This window comes from Triturus cristatus, chromosome 4_1 (genome assembly GCF_964204655.1).
Source record: "Triturus cristatus chromosome 4_1, aTriCri1.1, whole genome shotgun sequence".
Lineage (NCBI taxonomy): Eukaryota > Metazoa > Chordata > Amphibia > Caudata > Salamandridae > Triturus > Triturus cristatus.
The window spans coordinates 1286110229-1286135742 of record NC_140585.1 but is presented as its reverse complement, the minus strand read 5'-3'; the positions used below and the strand labels follow the sequence as shown (position 1 = coordinate 1286135742).

At 42.2% G+C, this 25514-nt stretch overlaps 1 protein-coding gene across 1 annotated transcript in view; it reads left to right on the top strand.

Annotated features, from left to right (window-relative positions):
* Window positions 1-25514, top strand: part of DDR2 (discoidin domain receptor tyrosine kinase 2) — a 686650-nt gene that overhangs the window by 491511 nt on the left and 169625 nt on the right. The window contains exon 12 of the mRNA XM_085654795.1: window positions 7625-7848. Coding sequence (XP_085510921.1) covers window positions 7625-7848 — 224 coding nt within the window. The remainder of the gene's footprint in view (window positions 1-7624; window positions 7849-25514) is intronic.

Sequence of the window (25514 nt, the reverse complement as noted above, 5' to 3'; positions counted from 1 at the left end):
TCTCAGTCATGTGAGAATGAACTCTGACATTCTCAGTAAAACATGTACATCCAACAAGGGCAGAGACTGTCAGTTGATTCCTTTGTGTTCTACTGCAGCTTCCCAGAGTGTTCCAAAGAACAACTAGAGCGCTAACAGTCCTACTTATGATAAACGTATGGCACACCTGAAGCCATCTTGCTTGGATTAAAGTGGTAACTCTTAAAACATTTAATTTAAAAAGGAACAAAATGAGGGGGTTCATTTTTCCATAAAAAGTATGATTAGTGCTGCAGAAAGAAAAATTAGGGCACATTTTGAGTGACTTCTCCAATCCTCTTCTATTTCATTAAAAAATTCTGACATGCAGACTGAAACATGCACTTTCAATACCAGCAGCAGTTTTCCCTGGTGAGCAGTAGGTTTACTACAGTGATCTAATGAGCAAAAAGAGTGCTAACATTCTGAATTTATGGCAAATGTGTGACACATCTGAATGCCTTCTTGATGGAAACAAAGTAAAAAACTGAAAGTATTTCCTACTGAGGAGACTGCAGTAAATGAGGAAATCAGGAAACTTCATAACAAATAAGTCTTCCAAGATGGCCACCAGAGACAAATGAGCCCAAATGTAGCCCAAATATCACCCAGATGTAGCCCAAGTATAGCCCAATGACAGAATGTCCCAGAGTGTTCTTAAAAACAACTAGAGCGCTTACTGTCTTCATTATGACAAAAGTATGGCACACCTGAAGCCATCTTGATTGGAATAAACTGGTAACACTTAAAACATTTAATTTAAAAAGGAACACAATGAGGGGGTTCATTTTGCCATAGAAATTATGATTAATGCTGAAGAAAGAAAATGAGGGCACATTTTGAGTGACTTCTCAAATCCTCTTCTATTTCATTAAAAAATTCTGACATGCAGACTGAAACATGCACTTTTAATACCAGGAGCAGACTTCCATGGTGAACAGTAGTTTTACTACAGTGATCTAATGAGCAACTAGAGTGCTAACATTCAGAATTTATGGCAAATGTGTGACATATCTGAATACCTTCATGATGGAATCAAAGTAAAAAACTGAAAGCATTTCCTACTGAGGAGACTGCAGTACATGAGGAAATTAGGAAACTTCATAACAAATAAATCTCCCAAGATGGCCACCGGAGACAAAAGAGCCCAAATGTAGCCCAAAATCACCCAGATGTAGCCCAAATATAGCCCAATGACAGAAGTGTGCAAAACACTTATTATTTTGTGTTTTTGCAGTGTTATATAGTGCAGACTTGTCAGGTATTGGAGTGTTTTACATGAGCATTGGTTACATCACACAAGAACAAATTCATTTTGGTTGTAGACATGGGGAGACTAAGTGATTTGACCAGAATCACAGAATGTCGAGCTGAAGCAGAAACTCCAACCTGGTTCCCCAGTTGCAAAGTCTGCAGTTCTGGAAGTAACACCACATCCTCTCCCCTAAGTGCAACATTTAATCAAGTGGTCAACTGGATAAAAAAACATAAAGGTAACAAATAATTTAAAAGTGCTTTCTCGCTATTTGAAAACTCAGAAAATATGTCCTTATTTTAGTCTTTTAGAGCACTAACCATAATTTTGATGCCAATAAGACCCTCTCATATATGTAATTTCTAAAGGAAATGCTCTAGGTATTACAGTTTTGATTACATCAAGATGACGTCAGGCGTTCCACACTTTTGTAATAAATATAGAATGTTAGCAATCTAGTTGTTCATTAGGATACTGTTGAGAGGCAGAGGCCAGGGGCACGGACTCTGAAAATTGAAGGCAGGTAGGAGGGTGCAAAGGCAACAATTTAACCACACTGAGCAGGCAGGAAGGGCCGTGGCAGCACAACAGACTATGGAGGGCAGTGGAAAGGGGGGCAGGGGCAACAAACCAACAATACAGGACTTGCAAGAGAGGCTGTGGCAATGTAATAGACCATTGTGGGCAGAAGGAAGAGGCAATGGTAGTACAACCATACATGCCAACAGACCCGATTCAGCCAGGAAACGTCCAATGTTTTTAAGCTCAAATGGGCTTTATTTTATCTGTCTCCTGTCTACAATCTCCTCTTTTTCAATGTAACTCAAAGGGGAAAATCAATACCCCAGTTTTTTTTCTTTCAAAATCTCCCTCTTACCAAGTTCAAAATGTTCGCAAGTATGGTACATTGGATCATGGAAGGAAATGGGGTAGGGACATGGACTTGGATAACAGAGGACAGGAGGGACATGGAGAGGTGCACCAAACTGACCCTGCAGGGCAGGCATCAGGGTTTGCAGCAGCACAATACACCACACAGGGCATGCGGGACGGGAGTGCAGCACAACAATCCATAGAAAGCAAGAGGGAGGGGACAGGACCATGCACATGGACAACAGAGAACAGAGGGGCAAGAGGCAGGACCATAATGGACAGACAGGAGAGAAAGCTGTAGCATAACAGACCATAAAGGGCAGGAGGGATGGATCAGGGGCATTACAATGGAACAGACAAGCCAGGAGGGAGGGAGTAGGGGTCTGCACATGTAAACAGAGGGCTGGGGGCAAGGGGGCAGGGCAGGAGCAGCAAGATAGCCATGGAGGTCAGGCAGGATGGGCACTAGAAGCAAGACACACCATGAAGAGCAACAGTGAGACTGTGATGGCATACACACAGACCATGGAGAGAAGGTGGGAGGGGTTTAGGGGCAGCTAACTGACCACACAGGGAAGGTGGGAGGGGCCATGGCAGCACAGAAGACCATGCATGGCAAGTGGGAGGGTTGGTGGTAGCACAATGGCTATGATGGGCAAGAAGGAGGGTGCAGGGGCATGCACAAAGGACGATGGAGGATAGAAGGGAGGGTCAGGACCTGTGCACAGACAAGAAAGTTCAGGGGAAGGGGCCTCACAACAGACCGCACGGGGAAGGCAGGAGGAGCAGTTGCAGCACAACAGACCAGGGAGGGCAGAAGGGTGTGGCAGTACAATGGACCATGTAGGACAGGAGGAAGAGGATAGGGGCATGGCATGTGGACAGGCAGGGTGGAGGTGGCAGGGACAGGTTACAGTCATCTGACAATGCTAGGCAGGTGGGAGGGGAGTGGCAGCTCAACAGAACACTCAGAGTAGATAGGAGTGGCAGGTCCATGGAACATGGTGGGCAAAAAGGATGGAGCAGGGGCATGCACAAAGACATCGGAGGGCAGGGGGAAGGAGAATAGGGGCAGCAAGCTAAGCACAGAGTTTAAGCAGGAGGTCAATGATGGGGCATAGAATTGGGCAATGGAGGGCAGGAGGAGTGGACTGGTACATCATACTAAATTGAGGGCAGTGGCAGCACATTAGACCATGCATGGCAGGAGGGAGGAGGCTAGTCCATGGATTCACACAACAGAGGATAGGGAGGAGGGGGATGGGGCAGCAAGCTAACTGTTCAGAGAAGGCGGGTATTAGGAACTTTATTGTTTTTAAAACGTGTGTCTGTGCGAACTACTTAAAATATGAACAAGTATGCAGCATAATCTCACTTTTATTCAGGAAGAAGAGGACGTTTGTGACTGTGACTCGGGGCTCACTTGGCAGAAACAACCCCTGACCCTCCACCCCCTATCGCAAAATGTAATGCCCGTGAAAAGGGTAGGTGAACACAGTGTTATATAGAACATAGTCCTGAGAGCACGATTGAAAATGAAAACTAGATATAGTGTATGGTATAAACTATGCACCAAAAAGTGTGATATGAGATGAACCGGGCGTGAAATATAATATGCAATACATTGTGCGCAATGACAGATTCATTGGAGAGCGCGAGATATCACAGGCACTAGTGCGTGCTATGCGATATGGGCCTTGGAGTGTAATATGCCCTGGGCAGTGTTGTGCAACCTAACTAGTCTCTAAAGTTGTAATATAAAATATGTGCTGGGGAGTGTAACGTTGCATATGCACTGTGACAAAGATATGGATCCCAGATTCTAATATGTATGGCATAGCACTGTGCGTTATAACATAGGCATCGAGGAAGGCACGTTAGATGGGGCAATATAACCCGTGCGAAGACAGGTGTGGCATGACATATTCACGGGGTGGTGTTACAGTGCACATGGGCTAGAGAGTGTCATAGCATATGCACTAGCTAGTGGAATACAACACAGAGGTGTGTGGCACTCAGCAGGCAATGGTGGGTGTAACACAGCATTGGGCTCTGCCAGGAGCGTGCTGTGACTCTCAAGTGATGTTCGTCCCCTTTCCAGAGAGTAAAATAAAAAGTATTCACATCCGGCAGTGGATGTGTGTTTTATTAACCGTGAGGGGGGTTTCTTGCATAGTTTTGGTCAAATTTTTGTCGAATCCCCTTTGAATGGCTTGGTGTGCATGTGTATTAAATGTGCCCGTCAATAGCTACCCATGTTTGTATAAATAAACGACAAGGGTGTCTACCGGGTTTAGGCACGGTAGGGCATCAGACATGTCAGAGCTTCACTAGTGGTGTAAATACATTCCAAGTGGATTCATTGTATGCATAGTCGCCTTTTAATGAATATCACGCAAATCGTCATGGTGATAGGTACGTACGGTTTGTCCAGCATGTCCTAGGTGTGTCTATAAATATATATTTTTTAAAAATAATAAAAAACAGTGGCCGGGCCTGGGGATTGGGGTCAAAAAAATATAATTAGGAGACAGGCCCTGGGGGATGGGGTCATCAGGGCCAATAAATTAGAATAAGAAAGGGAACCACACAGCCCCCTTCTTAAAAAATTTAAATAAATAAAAGACTGGCATCGTGCCGGAGGCCACGCCCCCTCCTTGCAGCACTCTGCAAACGCGCCCCCTGGCGGGTTGTAAGTTGGGGAATTAATTCCTCTTCAATACTGAGGGTCCCTGAGGGCCAACTAGCCCAACAGGCATCTCCAGTATGCACCAGGGAGCTGCGCTGCAGACAGGTGTTCTGAGGCCAAGCCCCTTTTTACACCTCTCTGCAACGCAGCTCTGTGGCGCTTACTGGAGGTACCTAGTGGTCTAGTTTGACCCTAGGGACCCTTAGGATTCAAGTTGACTTAATCTCTCAACTTAGAACAGCCACAGGGTGCGTTTACACAGTGGTGAAGGGAGGGGACGGGGCCTGAGGTGACGTGTGCAAACACGCACTATGGCACGTTTTAAATTGGGGATATAATTTTCCTTCAATATTGAGGGCCCCTGGGGGCTAACTAGCCCACCAAGTGCTTCCAGTAAGCGCCACTGAGCTGCATTGCAGAGAGGTGGTCCAGGCCATGCCACTTTTTACACCTCTCTGCAACGCAGCTCTGTGGCACTTACTGGAGGTACCTAGTGGGCTAGTTGGACTCTAGGGACCCTCAGGATTCAAATGAACTTAATCTCCCAACTAAAAACGGACACAGGGCGTGTTTACACAGTGGTGAAGGAAGGGGACGGGCCTGAGTTAACGTGTGCAAAACCGCCCTGTGGCCTGTTTTAAGAGGTAGTTTTAATCCCCCTGCCCTATTATATACTAGGGGCTTACAGAGGAGGTCATGCTAATCACAGGGGGACCCCAACGCATAATGTTCCCTAGTGTATGTAGGTGTTTTCACTGTATTCTAAGTGTCTTTTAACATAGCACTGGCTCTAGGACTGGTTAGTCAGACTCAGTTACCACCAGTATCCGTCTGAAAAAGTTGAGGGTACAGGATGATTTTGCAACAAGGCTTCTTTCTGCTCTTCTTTTTGTTCTTTCTGCACGTTATCCTTCTTCCTGCACTTTTCTTCGTCTTTGAGGACTTCGGTTGCTTCTTTCTGCACTTCTTTTTTTTCTTTCTGTGCATTTTTTCTTCTTTCTTCACATGTCCTATCTCTGTAGGCATAGTTAGAAATTAGCATTTAAAAAACCTTTGAAATTCACAAAAAAAACCATAGGTTTCAGGCACGTTATAGTTAGGAATTAGCATTTAAAAAACCTCAGAAATTCACTGAAAAAACCATAGGTTTCAGGGGTGTTATAGTTAGCTGGACTTTTCACTTCTACAAAACCATTGAAATTCCCCCGTTATAGTTAGTTCAGCTAAGTATAACTCGCGCGCCCGCAATGCACTGCAGATGACGTCACATATTACATCACTCATGACATGGTCAGTGACATCACTCATGACATCACTGATGACATCACAAATGACATCACTGATGACATCACTGATGACATCATCCTTGTGATAGAGTGGCAGACCTCCTCTCACCCTAATATAACCTTTGATACACACATTCAAAAATAGAGACTACATTTTTCAAAACAATGGACATACCAATACCAGTTACAACAACCTCTTCAGTAATTCTAAGATCTACATACACATCCACTCATTCACCAACAGTCCTATACAGTCACTCATACATGTATTCACTCATCATATGTACTCATTCACCTATACATCCTGTTACACAATGCCACTCATCCATAGAGTTACTCACACACATAGTCACTCATGCTAATAAAGAATCAAACATACATTTATTTGCATATACAGTTATACACACACCACCACACTTACTTCTACGGAAACTTACACATACTTAGTCTTTTAAACAATCACTTATAGAAACACATACTTATTCATACAGGAACTCTTTCAATCTCTCACTCTCACATATACTCACTTATATACACCAACAGTCACATATACTAGTTTAAAACATATGTAGTTACTCATAAAGACACTATTGAGACAGTCATTCACTCACTAACACACCCATACACACACTCATCCACCCATACAGTCCTGCACACATGCTGTCTTCAACACATACAAAGAGTGAGTCACTCATTCATGCACCTATGCACTACGTAATACCCCCCACCGAACCATGCAGACACTCAGACTGATACTCAAAAAACCAACTAATAACCTATATAGACACCCATATAGCTACTCACCAACCCATGCAGCCACTTATACACAAAGTGAGAGACTGATACAGATATTTACATATTTAAACATTACTCACTAAGCCATGTATTCACTATGATACACTTAATCAGTCAGTTACACAATCAATTTTTCAAAAACAAATCATCCATTTAGACACTTATATACCCATTTATTCTTCCATCGACCTTGAGATATACATATATAAAACATATTTAATTTTCAGAAAAACACACATTCACTGGATGATGTCATCAGTGATGTCATTTGAGATGTCATCAGTGATGTCATGAGTGATGTCACTGACCATGTCATGAGTGATGTAATATGTGACGTCATCTGCAGTGCATTGCGGGCGCGCGAGTTATAGTTAGCTGAACTAACTATAACGGGGGAATTTCAATGGTTTTGTAGAAGTGAAAAGTCCAGCTAACTATAACACCCCTGAAACCTATGGTTTTTTCAGTGAATTTCTGAGGTTTTTTAAATGCTAATTCCTAACTATAACGTGCCTGAAACCTATGTTTTTTTCTGTGAATATATATATATATACATACATACATATGTATATATATTTCCATATAGGTATATTGATTCCAACTCATCATTCACTGTGTTGTTTCCTGTGTATTTTCATGAACACAGGCAGTCTATCATTTGATGCCTTATCCTAGGGGCATTTCTTACTGTTTCTCATTTGCGGTCAGGCTGCAGTGGAGTTGGAAAAGCTGCACAGCTTAGTGGCCCTGATGGTGTTCCCCACTACGCCGAGGCTGACATTGTGAATCTTCAAGGTGTAACCGGCAGCAACACATACTCCGTGCCCGCTATCACCATGGATCTCCTGAGCGGAAAAGATGTAGCTGTAGAAGAGTTCCCAAGGAAGCTTTTAACATTCAAAGAGAAGCTTGGAGAAGGACAGTTTGGAGAGGTTAGTTGTTTTGTTTGCTTTTTGTCTACATTCTTTCCTTTGCCTTAATTGAATACCCTGCATTTGGACACTTTTCTGAGGCTTAGTGATTCATGCTCCAATGCCAATAAAGAGATGTGAAAGATAACTTTTTTGCACAACAGGATTATGCCACTCTGCAAAAAACTTTAGGAGTTAATAACGTTATGGAGAAACCATTATGAAGAGTAATAATTGCAAGTTTTGTTTTCATGTCAGATTAATAGAAATAAAAACAAGCATTTGCAATGCAATAGGTCTCACATTAGGAAAGTTTGAGCTTTTTGTATTGTAAATTGACTAATTTTTTATTTATGTGTTGGTATTGAAAATATTGAAATTACTAGCTTTCTCATGTACAATGTCAATAATTTTAACTGTTGCAAATGTGACACCTATAGCATTTGTAATGCAATATGTGTTGTATTTACGTGACTTAGATGTATTGATGTTACAAAAAACAATGGCTTTTAATTTTTGCAAATAATTAATACTTAAATAAAAGTTAATGTAAATTATAATGGCAATCGTTTAAACTTTTGTTAATAACTCTTGTGAAGATTATGTTTAGTGTATTTAATTGCGCCTAAAATCCAAGAACAGAAGTTAAATATTATCATTTTTTTTGTGCCATTTGTAATAAAGCCTAAATATTGAGAGAACATATTAGAGCCAGTTGTTGTTGAATGGTTGTACAGATTGATACTGTGGTGGCGGTGAGTGATGTTGTGGTGGTGTCGAGTGATGCTGTGGCATTAATTGATGCTGTGGTAGCGCATAGTGATGTAGTGGTGCCCTTGAGTGATGCTGTGGTGGTGCTAAGTGATGCTGTGGTGATGCGATAGATAGATAGATAGAGTGCAATAGTCCGATAGATAGAAAGATAGATAGATAGAATAGATAGATAGATAGATAGATAGATAGATAGATAGATAGATAGATAGATAGATAGATAGATAGATAGATAGATAGATAGATAGATAGATAGATAGATAGATAGATAGATAGATAGATAGATAGATAGATAGATAGAGTGTAATTATGTAGAATATAATTATGTGGCACTGAGTGGTTTTGTGTGGAGTGTATGTTGATTTTAGTGGTGTGTAATTATGTGGCATTGAGTGTTATTTTGAGTGTATCTTGCATTGTTTGCATTGTAATTAATTGGCACTGAGTGTTATTTGGACTGCATGTGGCATTGAGTGTAGTGTAATTATGTGGTGTGTAATTATGTGGCGCTGAGTGGTATTTGAAGTGTATGTGGCATTGAGCGCTGTGTAATTATGTGGTGTGTAACTATGTGGCACTGATTGGTTTTTGGAGTGTCTCTTGTATTGAGTGCATTGTAGTTATGTGGCATGTAATTATGTGGCTCTGAGTGGCATTCGGAGTGTATGTTGCCTTGCCTTGTATTTCTATGGTTCCTTAAACCCTTAGAGGCAATTATTTTATTTTAACTGAAAAGATGGTAGTTAAATGGTGTTTACGGCAGGATGGTCGTTAAATGATGGCTACGGAGAAGCTGTGTGCTGAAAGACAAAGAGAACACGGGCATGAAAGTGAAAGCGAGGATGAAAATTGAATGAGTGTGGCAGGATGGGCGTTAAATGGTGGCTACGGAGAAGCTGTGTGCTGAAAGGCAAAGAGAACATGGGCATGAAAGTGAAAGCGAGGATGAAAATGGAATGAGTGTGGCAGGATGTTAGTTAAATGGTGGTTACGGGGAAGCTGAGTGCTGAAAGGCAAAGAGAACACAGGCCAAAGCTGGAAGAAAACACGAGATGCGAGAGGCATGTGTGTGTGGCAAACACTGGTGGGGCTCAGAGCATTCTTTTGCTGCCTTGATGCCTGTGTGTGTGAGCAGTGGGGCTGTGTGTGTGAAGTGCCCAAAGTTGCAAGAAAACATATGGTTATTTAAATCCTTAGACGCAGAATTAATGGATCTAATGTTATCGACCTTAGAAGGATGAAAAGGGAATGAGCGCGGCATATGTTAACTTTGTAAGCTCAGAAAGCGTGCAGGGCAAACTTATTATTTTGGTTGTTTGAGACTCAGATCTGGGCAAAGCTGCAAGAAAACACGGGGAAAGGGCGGGCTGTGTGCTGAAAGGCAAAGAGAACACGGGCATGAAAGTGAAATCGATGGATGGCAATGCGTCCGTGAGACTAGCCCTGTGGTGGGGGAGGGACAGTTGTGAGAGGCGCCATGAGGAAACAATCTCTCGCAATGCTGTGGTGGGGGCGGGGGAGCGCATTCCAGGCGGGGGAGCGGACCCTTTGAAGTATGATGCCGAGGCTGTGGCTACACGTGCACGCGCCAGTGGACTGAAGCGCTTCCCCAAACGGATTGCATGGCGGCACGATGCACGTGATTGTGCGCGTGCTCGCCATGCAATCCACTTTTGGGAGCACTTTGAAATGCCCCTCTTACTAGAGTCTCGCATAGCGATTGCGTAAACGTAATAACTAGGCGAGACCTAAAAAGGAGGTGTTGAGACGAGTCCCTATCAGGCTCTCCATTTTTGCCATCACCCACAGGGTGAAAAAAAATCTTAGCTCTGCAGCAGTACCACCCCTCACTGCCTGTGATGAAACTCACTATAATTCTTTCACAGGTTCATCATTTTAGAACTGCAGCATTTTCAATATTATATACTACGAAGCCATAGTAATTGCTCATTTATGTTATGCTACTAACAACCATTGATAAATCCAATTTTCTTGGCTTGCTGTAGGTTTAATGTTACTTGTATTTTATATACAAAAGCAATCATGCAGCAAATTACCACTCGGGTGGCACCCTACACTAAGCACAGATTTTCAGCTGGATGTTAAGCCACGCCCTTAGTTACATTGGCCACGCCCCTTTGAGAGACCCCCCCCCGCCCCCCAGTTTCTTCATCCCACTTAAAGCCCTGGGTATCAGGATAATAACTTTGTCACAATCTTCCCTGTGAGGTCAATCCTTGAGTTGGGAAATAAATACAATCTCTTATCAGCGCCCAGAGAACAAAGACAGAGCTCAGTAGGTGAGTGTGGTACTCAAGTGCCTTTAGTCTGTAGGTTGCATTTAATGTTATAGCACTACTTGTAGGAACACGTCATCCTAACAGGGCTTCAAAGGATCAGACTTAGACAACAGGAATGCATTCCTCGTACGCATATTCCACCTTTTCTCCCTTTTAAAAACAAGAAACGCATGTTTTGAGAACCAGCTCATGAGGATGTTTGTTGGCAAGTGACAAGAAAGATGTCGGCTTTTGTGGCCGAGTGCTGTGAACCCGTCAGGGCTGAGGTAAAGGGGCTGGCACTGAGGCTCCTTAATATAGATGAATGTGTGACCGAGCCTCGGGCGCTTCCCTGCTTGCCTCGGGCACGCTGGCATCTCGGAGTTAACAGCCCTCTCCGGAGCAGGTATTTTTGACCGATGATAAAATATTTAAGGGGAGGCTAACCTTGAAGGCATGTTTCTAGATCTCAGCTAATTAACGGAGGCCCAACAGTCCCCAGCCACCCCGGGAGCCGCAAAACATGTTTGTTTACAAGTTTATTAAAAAGGCCACGGCATCGCTGCTGGGTGATGTTTGGGAGGTGGGAGGGGTGTGTTTTTGAAGGCAAGCATTACGGGCGTCTTATTAATTAAATAACAAGGCAGGGCGATTGCTGCTTGATGCTATTTGGGTGGTGGCAGGGGTGTTGTTCATTATTTAGTATGCACGTTTAAAAAACAAGAGAGGCTTGTTGTCAAAGGGAAAAAAGTTGTACTTACAGGATGCCTACTCGCAGCATGCCGCTCTTATGCCCTGCAAGAGTAAACACTAGCACTTGTTTACTGAATGATGACATAATGTCGCTCTTTTAGATTAACAACACTGGTGCACGTGAACAACGACGGCCGCAGCCCCTCCCGCTGCGCTTTAAAAGAAGTAAAACAAGAAGGGCTGGGCGAGAAGGGAGGGGGGAATGCCAGCAACAGAGGAGCCCGCGAAAGTGAAAGTGATCGTGATTACGATCGCTACGGAGTTAAGACACATGGCGCTGTGCGTGTGCACGTTCACGTGCACTGTAGCTTTAGGCCACGGCAGCACTTTGAAAAGCCCAGATATAAAATGTCTCTTCGAGCCTTTGGCTCGCGAGACCTAATAACACTAATCACAAATGTTGGATTTCACTACTAGTAAAAAAAAAAAAGTGCTTAACAATAACAGGGTGAGGATGTTATGTGGCACAAGGGTTTCTTTCTGGGTTTAGAGTAGAGCACAGGTTTGGAGTTCAGATCATGTGTGGGATAGAGTTGGACTTTGTATGGGTGAGTGTGCTTGAGGTCCTTTAACTTCATAAAGTAATTTGATAAAGAAATGCTGTTATTGTAGTCTATTTTAAATACTTGGAGGATTTTTAATACTGGGTTCTTCATGATGATTTTTCTTCATAAGTATTCTTTATTCTGACCTAGATCCTTTCCAGATTTGACTCTAAATTTGAACACCATATTCCGGAATTATGGCAATCCCTATGAGAACTGACCAACAAAGACTTGTTGGCTATTGAAAATAAGCCTGTTATAAAAATCTAAACTGGATAATCTGTGGATGAGTGATATTCACTGACCATAAATTGTGAAGTCAGCCTACAGAGCCCATGGAGATATGTGTACCAATCCTAAGGGAAGCCATTCATTGCACATCATTTTTTCACTCATAAGAGATTTATTTAATTAATCTAATTATTTTAAATGATATTTGTGTCCAGATTGTTGCAATTCTAGTCCGTGTACTGTTTTCCTTCATCTACTCTCTCTTTTGTGGAATAGCAGGTTATTATTATCAGAATTAGCCTCAAAGGGTACCTGACATTTCAGTTACAGGAAAGATTTAAATTGTTCAGTTGGAATTACAAATGCTTGAATTTCTTAGATTGCACGTGTTGTTTGCATGATCTAAAGTCATAATTTCGTCAGCAATTTTAATTCTGAAGTAAGCCCAAACCAACCCATATCTCCAGTGGCAGCTGGTAAGTTTTGGAGGGAAGTGGGCGGACGGGACCCACTCACAGCCACACATAACACTCACAACCATGCATTCAAACATGCGCGCACACACATACAAACACATTCATTCACAGCACTCTTTCCCAAACATTCACACATGCACGCACTCACCAAACAATTTAAAATGAAAACAAAACACACTTACCTGCAGCCAGCTCTGCACTGCCTCAGCGGTTCTTGAAGGCTTGGGGCGGCTGCCTTCCCTCATTGGCTGACCTAAGGTCAGCCAATGAGGGAAGGCAGCCATCCCAACGTCATCACAGAGTGGGATGGGGTCAGTGACACTTCTGACCCCACCCCACTCTGTGATGAAGTGTCACTGATTGACACTCAACCCTGGGTGCTACAGGGCTTAAAACTGAAGCGCCCAGGTGCAAGGCAATCAGTGACGCCACCCCTCGTCAATGAGGGGAGGACCTCAGGAACCTTTGCTCAGCTGATAACGTCACGCCCACAGGAGCAGTGACTTTCTCAGCCCAGCAAAGATCAGTTCAGGCAGCCAGGAGCCAGCGCTAAATGCGCATGTCTGGCTCCTGGCTGCTTGAACTGAAAGTGAACAGTGTCTGTCAGGCTGACCTTTGTTCAGCCTGACAGACACTGTTCCTACGGGGCAAAAGGTGGAGGGTGTGGCGCCTCCGCCCAAATGGACAGGCTACGCCTGCATGTCTCCACTCACTGTGCCAAAAATATAGGTGTTTTCTGAGGATTTTGTTCATCATAAACCAAATGGACAATGTTAAATATGCTGGATCAGTTGGAATTGTATTTGATTGGTTGGTCACCAGTTCCATTTGCCTAGAGGGCCTGATATTCTCTAGTATAACCACACAAACCCCGGTCTAAAAATGGTGCCTACAGACATTGACTACTGTTTGCATGGCTTAACTTGAATTCTCTCAGTGTGGATTCTATATCAAACACACAAAAGGTGATGGGACGAATGCTAGCAATAAGTCTAACCATTAGCAATCGTTCAGGGTAGCATTCCAACCCATCTTCTTTTGTCACCATGCCACCTCAGTTTAGACGCAGCCATATGCAAACGAGTCTTTACCTGGTAGGAACAGTCCAGCCCAAACTGCCAGGCTAGGCCGTCCCTAAACCAGAACACAAGCAACCCAAAACCGATTTGACCCTAATCGGGGCTCTTCAGTTGGGTGCAGTGTGGTTCCAGTGTACTACCACAACTCATGGATACCAAACGTCCTCCTCCTCCAAACCAATCATTTCCCTAGCAGAGGCTTCCAGTTCATGCTCACCATTAGAATGATGTTGCTTTGATCATGTGCCAACATTTGGCAAATGCAAATTCTTTAAAATGTGAATGACTTTAAGTGGTTCAAAGAATTGACTCTCACACTTGGGACTATTTCTCAGTTTCCTTACTCTTACCCACTGACCGACTTTCACATCACAAGGTTTAGTATCCCATTAATGATCCTAAAATTCTTTATAACCTCTATGTGCCTCAATCATTTTCTTTAACCTCCTCAAAAGTCCACCTATCAATCTTTGGTCTGACCAGCCAACCCGGATTGCACTTTTCTCGTGGTTTCCTTCCACACAGTTTTTAGGTTTCGCCTACGCAGCGCGCATGCGCTGCATAGGAGGACCTTTAGCTGTCGCTCTGCTCTTTTTCGAAGCACATACTCGTGCTTGTGGCGGCATCCACCTTGCGGGAACGCACAGGGGCGCTCCACAAGCACGAGTATGTGCTTCCAAAAAGAGCAGATTGCGCGCGCACGCACCACTGCCGGGCTTGTTTTAAACAGCGGCGCACGCAGATGCCATTTGTTTTTCATTCATAAAACTTGTTTCGCTTTTGCAGTTGCAATGTATAGTCCTGCCGCTTCTTCTGCGCGTTTACATCCAGTTGACAATTCTTAGTTGTCTGGATTTTTGTAACTCCCTCTTTCTAGGTTAATGCGCAGAACTTCTTAAACAGCTGCAGCCGATTTAAAATGCTGCTGACAGACTTACACTATGATGTCAGTTATCATACTTATGCTTCAGCGGCTCTAGGCTCCTTACATTGGTTGCCATCGCTGACATAGATTCGTTTTCAGTTTCTGTGTTGTATACATAGGCATTCGATGGGAAATAAACTTGCTATTTCCACCAGAAATGTTTACGATATACTCCTGCTCGTAGGTTGTGCTCCTCCAACAGTCACCTGGTTGTTGTCCCAAAGTTTAAGAGAGGACGACTGGGAGGCAGATCATTCTCGGATATAGCTGCTTATGTCTGGAACTTTTCATCTTTCTTTGCATAAACTGCAAGATCCGTTTTCCTTTAGGGAAGCCTTCAAAACTTTGCTTTATGCCAAACAGTGTCTAGTTTCTTCTCATTCTTCAGTTATCAGCTTGCATTACCTCAGCACCAATAGCATGGAGCGGCATACAGTGGATCACAGTGCACTTTACCAGGGTGCCTAACATAACATAGCCCACTTATAAGGTACACATGACAAATGACTTGCTCTTAGTTCACTAATAGCATTGCTAGCAGCAGCGAGCAGGAATGTTTCCAGGTGCATGTGATAGAACATAAAAAATGTAGCTTAAAGAAAGCAGGTAATAGAGTTGAACATTGGTTAGTTATTAATGTGAAACAGCTTTGAAGAATTGACAAACAAGAAAATGTGCCTTTTTTGCAGAAAGTAACATGTAACTTGTTAAATTTGTTTGTTCTTTCATCTAGTCTCTGGAAGGAACATGTAGTTTTGAGAACTGTATGGTAAACTTTTCATTCTCTGCTCCCTCTGCGTTTGGCCTTCCAATGGTGTCAGTGTTATTTTTATAATACAGAGCTATGCTGTACTTGAACACTGTTCCTTGACAGCAGCAAATGTTTTCCCTCTGTTGTACAAAGCCTCAATTGCTGCCACAGGTATAGCGCCAATATCCAGTGAGACGTGCAAAAACATCTTGCTGCAGTATTCCACAGTAAGCTGCAATGTTCACTGACTCAAACTTGAACTTCCTACGTTCTCTGCTTATCTAATGGGTCATGACACACATCTCTTTGATGTTCGATAAAACTATAATTGTACCATTCTGGCAACATTTACTTCGTTATTAAATCTGCATGCCCAGTTTGCGATATCACATTATCCCATCCTGGAGTCACTTGGCTACCTGTGCAGGACTATGAAGTTATTTTGACACCATAATGAGCAGGGAACATCTCCCAACACACACACAGCCTTTTTGCCCTCATGCAGGGTTATCTGAAATTAGTGTTGTTCTGAATATGCAATACAAAATGTATATGTTTCTCTGCATTAGTCAATTAGTGGTGATTTCCAAGGTTTTACTGGAAAGTGCTCTTTTCTTATTCCCTGGCTGATATATTTTGGACATTGTTGATTCGTTGGTAAACTGACAAAAAATTTCGATCTTTCATATTGTTGTAGTTACAAATGTTAAATTGATCTTATTGTATCAAGAATTAACTGTACTAATACTGTCTTTGAAAGTTGGAAAATTGTTGGTCAAAAGAAATCACTACATGTGCAGCTCAAATCAGTTTTTTCAATCTGGCATCTGACCCTCACGGAGGGTAAACACACTAGTAAACTGACTTTTTAAAAAAATATATTTTTATTAGCATTTTGATAATACGCATTTCCATTCAACGCACAAGTGACATGACATGCCAAGTCCTTTTCCATTGGCTGAACGACCCACAATAAATACATCTTCACCATCACTAGACAGGGCACCTGCCCCAGTAGCATGCCATATGACTGGTAAGTGCATCAAACTGACATAGGGTAACAACAAAATAAACAAATGAACATTCCCATGCCCCACCCACCACCCCCACCTCCCATGAGTACACTGTCATGAAAGAAATCCAATCTGATGATGGTCATCTCCTGCCTCAAGAACACACAAGTGTAGAAATACACAAGCATGCAGGCAAGAAAGCTGTTGTTTCAGGTTGCTGCTCACAGCGCTGTCCTTTCCCAGCAGACATCTAAACAAGAGTAAAATTTGGAAGGTTTCAGAAACCTAATACAGCAAAGAAAAAGTCTCAACACACCAATGAGTCAAGGCAAGGACCCATAACAGTTGTGAGAGCTTTTTATGGGTCTGACTTGAGAAAATGCTACAAGATGTTCATAGTCTGTGGGTCCCATGAACAGAGATGCAGACTTTTTACTGGTTAATTCCTAATTTGCTCTGTCTCAACTTCTGGGTATGAGGCTGCAATAACAGCCTGGAGACTTTTTTAATGGGATCAGTGTTTATCACTGCCACCAAATCAGCTTATGATAAGGTACATTGGTCATCTTTTTGCCAAATATGGCTTATAAGTTTGGCCACTCTCATATTGAGCGGTTTTACCCTTACTTAACCTCAAAGTCAACTATTTAGGGATTCTTTTTAAAGCCTGCCTTGCAGGATATGCTCTGAGTGACCATATCCGCTGGAAGTTGAACTTTCAGCCAGTCAATAGGAACCGAGCTTTCATGGAACCTTGCCAAAGAAGGAGTTTATATGAAGGGGTGGACTGGTCTATCAAAGCAATGTTTATTGCAACCTAGGACTTCTCAGGCACCAAAACTAACAAGAATTGGCATAACCAATAGATCTCACCTTCGGGACCTTATAAGTATTTAGTTATGCAGCATAATATCCTTAGTGCAACAACATCAACTGTTGCATGGCTAAACACTTATACAGTCCCAAAGGCGAGACCTATTGGCTATGCCAATGCTTGTTATTAATTGCTCTTCCCAATCCATGAGCTTTCGAACAGATAACTGGAAAGTACCCTTAATGTATTCTATTAACATATTCTACCATAACATTCACTCTTGAATTATACAATGAGGAGGTACTATGAATTATAACTACATCTGCTGACATATACTTCTTAACAGCATCTGAAACAAATTGTACACCATTATCACTTAACAAGTATGAAGGGTCACCTTCACTTGAAAATGTTGTCCAAATATTGTAAATTACTTGCCATATTAGCTTTATCAACAACTTTAAATCATGGCCACCTTGAAAAATTGTCCATTATCACGATAACAAACATTGGTCATCTCCCTATGGTCCTATAATATCAACAGCAATTCTTACTTGAGGGGCACTTGGACACCCAAAACTGCATAAATGTGATTGTTAGGATTTTAAAGACTTGTCAGATGCCAAACAACTTTGCACACAGCCTCACTGCTGTCTCTACGACTGTGTCAATACTAGGCCACCAATAATCACTCTTCACTCCCTGCTTAGTCTTTACAATACCAAGATGTCCTTCATGGCAATGAAACATAATTTTCTGCCGCAAATCATTAGAAAGCAGTACTCTATTACCCCTAAAAAATGTGCTATTGGAATAAGTCAATTCATTCCTCACTTCCCAAAATGGTCTTAAACCTCCCAACATATTTTTGTTAGGCAAACTGTTCCTCAAACACTCAATAACATCCTTTAACATCAATTCCTTGTCACTCGCCTCCTTCCAGACATCCTTGTCAAGAGCTTGGAAACCATTGTCACATACAAGTGCAGCTTTGAATTCTATATGTTTATCTTCCTCATTCTCCCCAAGATCCAACAGCATCCTTGAGAGAAAATCAGCTAACACATTCCTGTTATGTATTGCAATTTGCATATGAAATAAATCTTGTAAACAAATGGATAAACATGCTAATCTTACAGATAGGTTCACCACACCACTAGTAGATAGAACTTTAATCTAAAGTTTACGATCACATCTTATTACACATTCTTATCCCCAAATAAAAGGTTTCTAATTAGTTCCCATACACTTCCCAATGCTTCACACTCGATGACAGCATTCTTCTCTTCTGATGGAGACAATGGTCCTGACGCAAAATCTACAATGCACTCTTTCTCATGACTATCCCTCTGGAAAGTACATCTTCCAACCCCTTTTTTGCTAGCATCAGTAGTGAAAGTGCTTAAGCATTGTAGTTTTAACCCCTGAAGAGTTGTAGCATTGTAAATGGCTTTTTTGATACCCTCAAAACTTTCCTGACACTCTTTAGGCCACTTAAAACACTTAAATGTGTTCTTATCCTTCATCAAATGACTCAAATGGTAAGTCAGATCGGCAGACTTACTCACAAACTTGACACAAAATTCAGCAAGTCCCTGGGAAATGACCTAACATCATCCTTACACTAAGGCACCTGAGCCTCCTTGATGGCTTCCAACAATTCAGCCTGTGGTATAATACCCTGGCTACTAATTTCATGCCCCTAGTAATTTATTTTCTCCTAGGCAAATTTACACTTTGAAAACTCCACAGTAAATTTGACACATTTTTTAGGTGCTGTGGCAAGGAGTTCCACAGCCTAGCCGTGCAGGCAATGAAGCTTCTGCCACCCCAATTGGCTCTCCTGACTTAGAGAATCACAAGATTAGATGCAGTAGAGGAGTTCAGAGATCTACTAGGAACATATTGTTGAAAGTGATGTTTCAAGAAATCAGGTCCTGAGTCAATTAGTGCTTTAAAAGCAATGCAGAGGTCAGCAAATTCAATCCTTCTCTTGATAGGTAGCCAGTGTAAATAGGGAAGAACATGCAATACTGAATGGTGCTTAGGAATGGCAGAAGGAGCCAGGTGGCCGCATTCTGTAAGATCTGCAGTGTATATAAAAAAAAAATCTGAATATTGGTAAAAAAAGCAGAATGAGTGCAGAGATCAATCACAGCCGTATGCAATTCGGGGGGATTAAGTGGGGGAATGTTTCTGAGGGTTTGAAGCACATAAAAGCCAGAAGAGGTGATGGAGTTAACATGACCTTCAAAAGAGAGTTAGTAAAAATAAACCCTGAGATTTTTTACTTTAGGAGCTGGAGTAGGTAGTTCCCCCATTTCTTGCGACCACCTCCTGGTTGTCCATAGCAATGTATTTTAACTGAATAGCAGAACCTCGGCTTATCCCAGAGATACATTTTCTTTTATAACTTTTTATTGAAAGATTTGGCATGTTATACAGTGTAGATCCAACATTCCACAGGCACATGATAACTGAAGGTACAATAAACATTAGAGTCTCCTTTATCACATTTCAACCTAAGAGCATTTGGGAATGGCACCTTATCCAACATCGTCAACCCCCACTGCCGACCCCCAGGCGGCTCACATATCTCCCCCCGGAACGTATTCCAAGGCCCCCAGATGTGTGACCACTTCCTCGGGCATCCCCTGGAGACATAAATAGGTATTTGCGTCACCATACACCAATCTATGTCTTTAGCCCATTCCGCGATACTTGGTGACGTCGGAGCCCTCCACAGTCTAGCGATATTTTGTTTTGCCACCATGAAACCCAGTGTGACCCATATCCTCTCTTTGGCCGTAAGATCAGTGGAGTCCCATACGTTTAACAAAATCAATTTAATATTGCATGGTATTTGTTGCCCCAAAACTTCCCCCATCATTGCCACCACCCCTTCCCAGAATTTCTGAATCGTCTCACATTCCCAAAATGTATGAATAAAAGTACCCTCCTGCCCGCAACCTCATGTACAGCCACTATCTTGGGTGTATCCCATATGAACCAATGTGGGACCTGACAGGTAAGTTCTATGGAGGATTTTTAGCTGAACCAGCCGGAGTCTGGAGGAAATGGTAACCTCCCGAGGCGAAGCCACTGCGGCTCGCCACTCCTCATCGTGCCCCAGAGTTAAATTTTAAACAGTTGCTAGTCATCCAATTTCCAAATATGGAGCATGCAATTGTGAAATCTTGAAGCCAGTTCATCCAAGATTACTTGCTACTAACACCACAATTTGGGTATCGTCTGAATAGGACACTAGTGCAAAACTAAAAGATTTTATTAGCTTGGCCCGGAGGGTCACATACAGATTAAAAAGGGTCGGCCTTAATTATGATCCCTGAGGGACCTCACATGGCAAGGAGAAGGAGGGAGACTTAAACCCGTTGAACTTCACAAACTGTTCTCTCTTTGATAGAAACGATTTTATGAGCTTAAGAGACTTGCCTCTAATGCAGGTGGCAAAAAGGGGATCAAAAAGGATACCATGATTAACAATATCGGAGAGATCTAATAAAATCAAATAAGCATTACCTCATTGCACAGGGTTTGCCTAATTTGCTCTTAAGCTGTAATCAAAGCTAGTTCAGGGATAAGTTTGCTTCTGAAGCCAAACTGAGTGGCATCAAGAAGTGCATTGTTGTTAAGAAACTGTGATAGCTCCAGATTGATAGCTTATTCAACGATCTTAGAAGAAAAGGGAAGGCAAGAGATTGGCCTATAATAATTGGGGTCATTGTTGTCTAGCTTTTTTAAATAGAGGCAAGATAGAAGCCCTTTTCCATTCCTTTGGAAAGGGGCCCAACAAGAACATCCTGTTAAACATGTCCGTGAGATGCTTAGAAATAACAGCTGGTGCTAGCTGAAGAAGTGGAGATCCAGATTTAATTTGGCACAGCATGGACAGAATTAGCTCCTTTTATACCGTGGAGAAGGATGTCAAGAAAGTTTTTCCAGTATAACCTGAGGAAAATTGATCCAATGAAACAGTAGATGAGTAAGAGGTGTTCCTGGTATGTCAAGCTGACCAAGTGAACAAGTGCCTGCTGGTTCAAGGTTGTTGATTATATCCTCCTCTCATAGTAGAGGAATGGCAGGAAGATTGGCCGAGAACATTTTGTAAACAAATTCTACCTTGTTTTAAAAAAAAGCAGCCAATGCATTGCAAAACATTTGACTGACTGTCTTATTTTTAGGCTCTGGAAGTTTACTTAATTTTTGCACTGTGGCAAAGAATTATTTTGAGAAGATTTACTTTTCAGAGTAAATTAACTGGATTTTAGCTCTGGAAAACAGGTTTTATACATCCCAAAGGTCTGTTTATAAGACACCTTGTCTCTGGGATCATATCGGTTACGCCTGTTTCATTTAAGCCTTCTGTCAGGTCAATTAGCCTTGAAACCCTTGGTGTTACCGAGGAATCGCACCAGACACCCGTTAATGTCCAGTGACCAAACCAACCATCCCTTCCAATTGGGGTCAGATGAACTGTACATGCCATTACGTAGCATTGGCATCCAATGTATCTTCACTGAAGTGTGTTAATTGTTGGCTATTGTCAAAACGTGCAAATGTGGGAATCCGTGGTGTGTTCAACTCTTTCATTTGAGCTATACCAAGACATGAAGTTTGTTGCACAATCTTGTTCAGGAAAACCATTTGTTGTGGTATGAGGCATGCTCTAAACAAAGCCTCAGTTCCCTGAACCTGGACGTCTCTTATCTCCCAAATAAATTATTTCATCTATAGCGTCCCTCCAGAAATCCAGATTTCCAGCTGGGAAAGAAAAGATGCAGACTATATCAGCTTGGTGTCAGTAACCTTATTTTTCTTTGCAGATGTTGATGCAAGCCTATAATAATATGAGGTTGGATCATATGTGTAATAACCAGAAAAATAAGCAAACTGTGCAAATGTCTTTGAACTACCCTGTGGTGGTGGTTTACTGACAGAATAGCGAGGTCACTAATCAATTCATAATCTTTATTTGATTTTATAGATAAAATCATTAAAGAAAGATCATTAAAAACAACATACTGAATTTTGATGCCACAATCACTATGTTTTAAAAGCCCCATCAAAAAACGTACAAGGAAAAAGCACATAGAAGGGGAGTTTAACAGCTGTAAGAACAATAAGGCTGGCCTAACTTGAGTAACGTCCAGCTGTATTAAAATTGGGCATATAAACTTATGTTGCAGTTTCCTGTATTTTGCACAGAGCATAACCACGTGTAATGTGTCATCAATCGATGTGTTGTCATAGTTGCAAAGGGGCAGACCTGAATTCTTAAAACAGCCGCAATTAAAAGGGAGGTCACTAATATCGTCCTACAAAATTATCCACACAAAAATATCGACCACAAAAATATTGACATTCTATATTTGTAAATGACAAAAATATTGAAACAACATATCATTGTCACTAATATCATTGTCAAAAATATAGTTTTTATATATATATACACATAAATATTTAACATTAAATATATGTAATAAAAATTACATGTATTTTATTAATTCAAGAAGATATATATAACTATTATACACACATATTAATATATACATATAATTATATATATATTTGATTTTAAAATATTATTGAACTAATAATTTTAATATATTTGACATATTATGTTTTAGTATAATAATATAAAATAATATATTGGCTTATATTGGAGGAGGGAAAACATTTTGCACTATATCTTTCATGGTTCGTTCTCAGTGTGTCATGTGATCAAGGCCGTGGCAACACGGCCGAAATGCGTCATGCTGATACATAAGGAATAAACTTGCACCAATATCTATTTTCAGCGTGCTGTGGTCTGTGTCTGTGCTCCTCTACAAAGTTGGACCTTTGGGAAACTTGTTTTCTTCATATATGTATATATGCGTATATATATATATATATATATATATATATATTATCTACTGGCGGTCGCCAGTAGATAGTTATAGTTAGGACCGTGTTTCCATAGGAAATCTCAAAATTCTATTTTGAATAACTTTGGCGCCGGTTGACGAATCCTCGCGAAATTTTCAAAACTAATGGGGCGCTCCGCTCAGCTCCTACCCTGAAAGTCTCGGGGTGATTCGTCAAGCGGGGGCCGAGAAAAAAGGGGGGTCCCAAAACGCGTTTTCCCCATGCATTTTCCCATAGGACCTAGAGTCGAAGGTACAGCCCTGAACGGCTGAACAGAATTACTTGAAATTTGGCAAAGAGGTAGTCCTCAGGTCAGGGATGTGCCTTTTGCATATATGGTGTCAATCTGTTCAGTAGGTCCTGAGAAAATTGCAGTTAAAGTACATAAATATCTATAGCCGCGCACCGTGCGCGCACCGTGCGCGCACGGTGCCGTGCACGAGCGTAATTCTGATTGGTGGATTCATGACAGTCAACATTCGAATCGGTCGAAATCAGGAAGTGTCGACCGCCATTTTGTGTGTTGTGTGTGTGACAGGGAAAAAGAAAGGTAGAGAACGTGAAAAGGGGGCAGGGTAGAGAGTTCCTGACCCCCTAGCCTTTGTCAGGGGGTCCCTGAAGGACCCCGAAGGGTGAAAAAAACATTTTTTTTTTCAAAAAATCGCGGGATGCGCGCACGGTGTGCGCACCCCACAGCTGCCATTTTGAGTTTTAGAGGCAGGAACGGCGGGAAAAAATAAATAAAAAAAATAGAATTAAAAAACAAATTCAAGTGTTTAGATGTTAGGTGGCTCTAAAAAGAGCCGTTGTGTTAATTGAGGGACAGGGGAAAAAAAAGACATGGCAAAAATTATAGTGTGCGGCACGTGTGCTGCTGTATCTTCCTCTCTATTAGCGGAATGCTGGTGTCCGCATAAGAGAGAAGAGCATTACACGAATTGCACCGTATATGCACCCTCTCAAACAGAGGGTGTATATCCAGAGGAACCGAAGAAGGTGAAGCTGCCGCTGCAGATGAAGTGCTCTGCTGAGCTGCCAATGATGTGCTCGGCTGAGCTGCTGCGGATGTGCTCGGCTGAGCTGCTGGAGGGTTTTCTCTAGCAGCTCGAGTATAAACCACAGGATGTACATCTCTAACGTGCCTGATCATAGTGAAGATACTAAAAGAGTATTTCTTTTTAGGATCTCCTCTTGATAAGACACGATCACAAAGAGTGCAGGTGACTTTGGGAGCATTCACTTTCTTCTGCCCCCGTGGAAATGTAAAAAATTGCCATATAAAAGAGTTTTTCTGTTTCCTCTGTCTCTGTGGCACAAGGGTCTCCTGCTCACTCCCAGAAGATGACTGCTGCTCTGCCATTCTCAAGTACTGGAGTACTGGAAAAGCTGCTCCTCTCCTTCTCCCAGGGAATCAGAAGTAATAATGAGGGGAGTGGGTGTGGTGCTGGAAGTTTCTGGAACTGAAACTACTATAAACCAATGAAAAGTGTTGTTTCTTAATCACATGACCTGAAACTACTATAAACCAATGAAAAGTGTTGTTTCTACATCACATGACTTGCAGTGCGCGCACCGTGCGCGCACGGAGCACGCACGCATGCGCGTACGGAGCACGCGTGCATGCGCGTACGTGCACGGAGCAGGCACGCATGCGCGTACGGAACACGCGCGCATTGGCGTATGCGCACGGAGCACGCACGCATGTGCGTACAGAGCACGCGCGCATGTGCGTACGGAGCACGCGCGCATGCGCGTACGGAGCACGCACGACGTACGCATGCGCACGTGGAGCACGTACGCATGTGCACACGGAGCACGTACGCATGCGTGCACCGTGCGCGCATCAGTGATGTCATTTGAGATGTCCTCAGTGATGTCTTGAGTGATGTCACTGACCATGTCATGAGTGATGTAATATATGACGTCATCAACAGTGGATTGCGGGCGCGCGAGTTATAGTTAGCTGAACTAACTATAACGGGGGAATTTCATTGGTTTTTTACGAGTGAAATGTCCAGCTAACTATAACATGTGTGAAACCTATGGTTTTTTCAGTGAATATATATATATATATATATATACACACACACACATATAACCAATAACATAAAAACATTTAAAA